Genomic DNA, 3,256 nt, shown 5'->3' with positions numbered 1-3,256 from the left:
TGCGTGCAGCATGGCTGGGGTCAGAGCCTGCACCTGCCTGGCCCAGGTGGAGAGAGAGACACCAGGCCTTCTCCAGGGCCACTGAACCCAAGTCTTGGGTTCTCTCAGGGTCCTCTAACCCATTAACTTACCCTAATCGCTCCCTGGAGGGCAAGTTTCTGCAGAAAGGAGGAAATGCCTGATTCAGAGACCCCAGGAGTCCTGTCAGGCCCCCAGAGCCCCTCCCTTGACCCCAAGGGACAACGCCAGAGTAAGATGCAATGTGTCCCTGTAAGGGTCACTCTGCTGGCTTTTCCCCAGGGACAGGGAGTAGTGAGAAGTGCAGCCTCCCTACCGCTCTGCTTGGGGATGAGGAAGTGCTCCAGGCTGAGGCCTCTGGCTCCCATGAACTTCTTAAAATCCTCCAGGGCTTCTGGGTTATTCTCAGCATCCCTACCTATAGGTGACCAGCAACTATAAGCATGCCAGGCAGAATCAGGGAGTTGCTGGCAGTTCCATGCCAGCTAGAGACTGGTGAGCCATGGGGCTAGGGAGGATGGGAGGGCAGGGGCATGGGCCGCTGGGTCGGGGGCTCACCCATGAGCTTTGCCATCTTGACATTCGTCTCATCCTGCTCGCCCTCGCAGTAAAGAATGTAGTGGTCCTTCACAGATGACCTGATGACATGCACCACATGCTTGCCCTCATCTGCAGGACAGCAACACAAGGCCTGAATTAGCCACCTGAGCCTTTAGAAGGGACCCAGGGAGACCACCCAGTGCCCAGGTGGACACACTCTGCAGCTGCCATGCCCTCCAGCTGCCCAGGGCTCCCTGACCCCAGTTCTCCACCAGGCCTGAGCCCCAGGCCAAGGGGCCCCCATTTCCCAAGGACCCAGTGCACCCGAGAGGCAGTCACATCCTAAACCAGTGAGTGGCAGGGAGGTTTCGGGGAGTCAGGTTGGCAGAGGTTGGAGCTTGGGGTGCTCAGTGCCCACCCGTCAAATGTGACTCTTCTCCAGGCTCCCTGCTAGGGACACAGCCACAACCAAAGAAATAGCCCTGGACATTCCAGTTCCTCCTGGGGACAGGGCTTCCACCCCTAGTGCTGGTGTCAAGTGTCTGTGGTCTTAAGTCAGAGTTACTGGGGGAAGGGAAGGGTGGACTTTTAATGGGGTCGGAACAGAATGTAAGGGCTCTCAGGTCAAAAGCCCTCCCTTAAAGGTGCCAGCTGCCCCCACCCCTCCAGTGTGTGTTTGGGGCAGGGTCCAGCTCAGCTTAGGGACTCACTGGCCGTGTATTTGCCCTGTTCGTCAGTTTTCTCCAGCACGGCTTTTATCTTCTGGCACTGGCCATTTATCCTGGAAGACAGATGCTCCATGAGCAAAGAGGTCCTGGTTTGTGCCTCCTCTGCCTTGGCACAGCCCCACTAATGTGGCCGTCAAAGCCTCCCATTCACCCCGGGTCTGTGGCAGGGCAGGGAGGTTGGCACTTGTCTGCATCTCAGGTCCAGGCACCTGCCAGGTCCTCTGCTTGCATGTGGTGGCCTTGGAGCTCTCGTGGTGGCCAGGAGCTCTACATTCCTCCAGGGGCAGCCTCCCAGCCACCCCACTGGAGCCAGAGGGGACCCAGGACCACCTAGCTTGCAGGCAATACCTGTGGTCACAGGCCTGAGCCCTAAGCCATAGTTCATGGACCTCACCCTCTCCTGACCCTCCTCCTTTTGGAGACATTCAAGGACAAGCCCTGCATCTACCATCATCTGGCCCAGTGGAAGGTAGAGGAAGTAGATTGTGGAGGGGATGCAAACATCAGGGTCATTGGCTCCCTAAGGGTCAGCCCCAGGACTAGAGCACAGGCACTGCCATGCCACTCATGGGGGAGCCACACAGGTGGGAAATCACACAGATGTGACCTGCACAGGGGTAAACTGTACAGGTGTGAAGCCCCACTGGTGGGAGCCACTCACGTGGGAAGTTGCCCACCAACCCTTCTCCCTGGTGTCTTTTCCCCTCTCTTGGTTATCCTGAAACCCTGTCCCTATGATCTCCAAAGCAGAAAGTTACTACAAGAGCTATAATTGCAGAGTCCTGAGGCCCAGCCTGCCAGTTCTGACTCTATTTGGGCATAGGACACCTTTTCCCAAAGGGGTCTGTACAGCAGGCAGGTCCTCCCAGTCAGGGAAGAGGGTGGGTGGTGCCTGCCCCTCCCAGCCACAAGGTCTGATCCAGGGGCAGCCTTAGTGTCACAGTTTGCCCTCAAAGCCACCAACCAGGAACTGAGTATTGCAGGAGAGGCTCAGAAAGGCCCCAGCATGATCTGCCCATCCCACTGGCACCCAGGCTGAAGCCCAGGTCACAGCTGCCCAGCCAGCAGATACTCACAGCATGGTGATGGAGGCTTCCAGGTTGCCCCCCTCCAGGACCGTGAGTGTCAAGGGAGTCACAGACTCCAGCTTCTTCCCAGGAATCTCCTTGTCTGTTGTCATGGCCTTCAGATACCACTTTCCTGACACCTGGAGAAGGTTCTCCTTCATTAGGGCTCAGACCCTGCCTCTAGTCTGCAGCCCCTGAACTCCACTCCATCCTAATGGCTGAAGGCACAAAGAATTTCTAAACTCCTCCCCCAGTGCCCTCCCCAGACACACCAAATGCCAGCTGCGGGCCCCTGCAAGTTGGCTAAGACCCCCAGGAACCCTCCCTCCCAGGGAAAGGTAAAGTTAGCAGGCCCCTCCTTCCAGTCTAGGCCCCCTGCACCCCAGGCCTACCTGGCCCAGACTCCTGCACTATCTAGCCATTCCCTTGAGGTAGGGGCTCAGTGTCTGGCCCTCAAATAAGGGTCTCTAACCAGAAGTTTTAGCCTTTCGCGAGCCCCCTCCAGCCCACCCTGCCCCATCTGAGCCTCACATTCTGACTCTCTTCGTCTGAGGCTGGGGCATCCTGGGACTGCAGGGCAGCGATGAGGCTGAGGCTGACGGCCAGGAACAGGGTCTTCATCTCTGGGGTCTGTGCTCACAGCCACTGACCGGTCACTTGCTGAAACTCGGAGAGGCTGTGCCGGCTTCTCACATGGCTGCCCTTTATACCACTAGGCTCATGGTCCACCAGGGAACTTGGCTCAGAGGACTGACCAATCCCTTCCTGGACATAAAGCATGGCCAGCTCTGCAATGAAGCAGATAAAATGTCATTATTGTTGGAAGTTGATGAATAACAGTTTGTTAAGTCTCCAAAGGATCATCCAGAAAGGGCCACTGTCCAGAGGATGGACGTGCAGGTT

At 57.2% G+C, this 3,256-nt stretch overlaps 1 protein-coding gene across 1 annotated transcript; it reads right to left on the bottom strand.

Annotated features, from left to right (window-relative positions):
* Positions 1-132: 132 nt before the first annotated feature.
* Positions 133-2,974, bottom strand: LOC100941273 (putative lipocalin 1-like protein 1). The gene is made up of 6 exons (XM_003794827.1): positions 2,885-2,974; positions 2,363-2,493; positions 1,269-1,339; positions 577-687; positions 335-436; positions 133-158 (listed from the first exon to the last, which is right to left on the bottom strand). Exons 1-6 carry the CDS (start codon positions 2,972-2,974, stop codon positions 133-135), a joined length of 531 nt encoding a protein of 176 aa, XP_003794875.1.
* Between the last annotated feature and the right edge of the window lie 282 nt (positions 2,975-3,256).

Source organism: Otolemur garnettii, unplaced genomic scaffold, assembly GCF_000181295.1.
Source record: "Otolemur garnettii isolate 467f Iridium unplaced genomic scaffold, OtoGar3 scaffold00087, whole genome shotgun sequence".
Classification (NCBI taxonomy): domain Eukaryota; kingdom Metazoa; phylum Chordata; class Mammalia; order Primates; family Galagidae; genus Otolemur; species Otolemur garnettii.
This window is presented reverse-complemented; position numbering and strand designations above follow the sequence as displayed.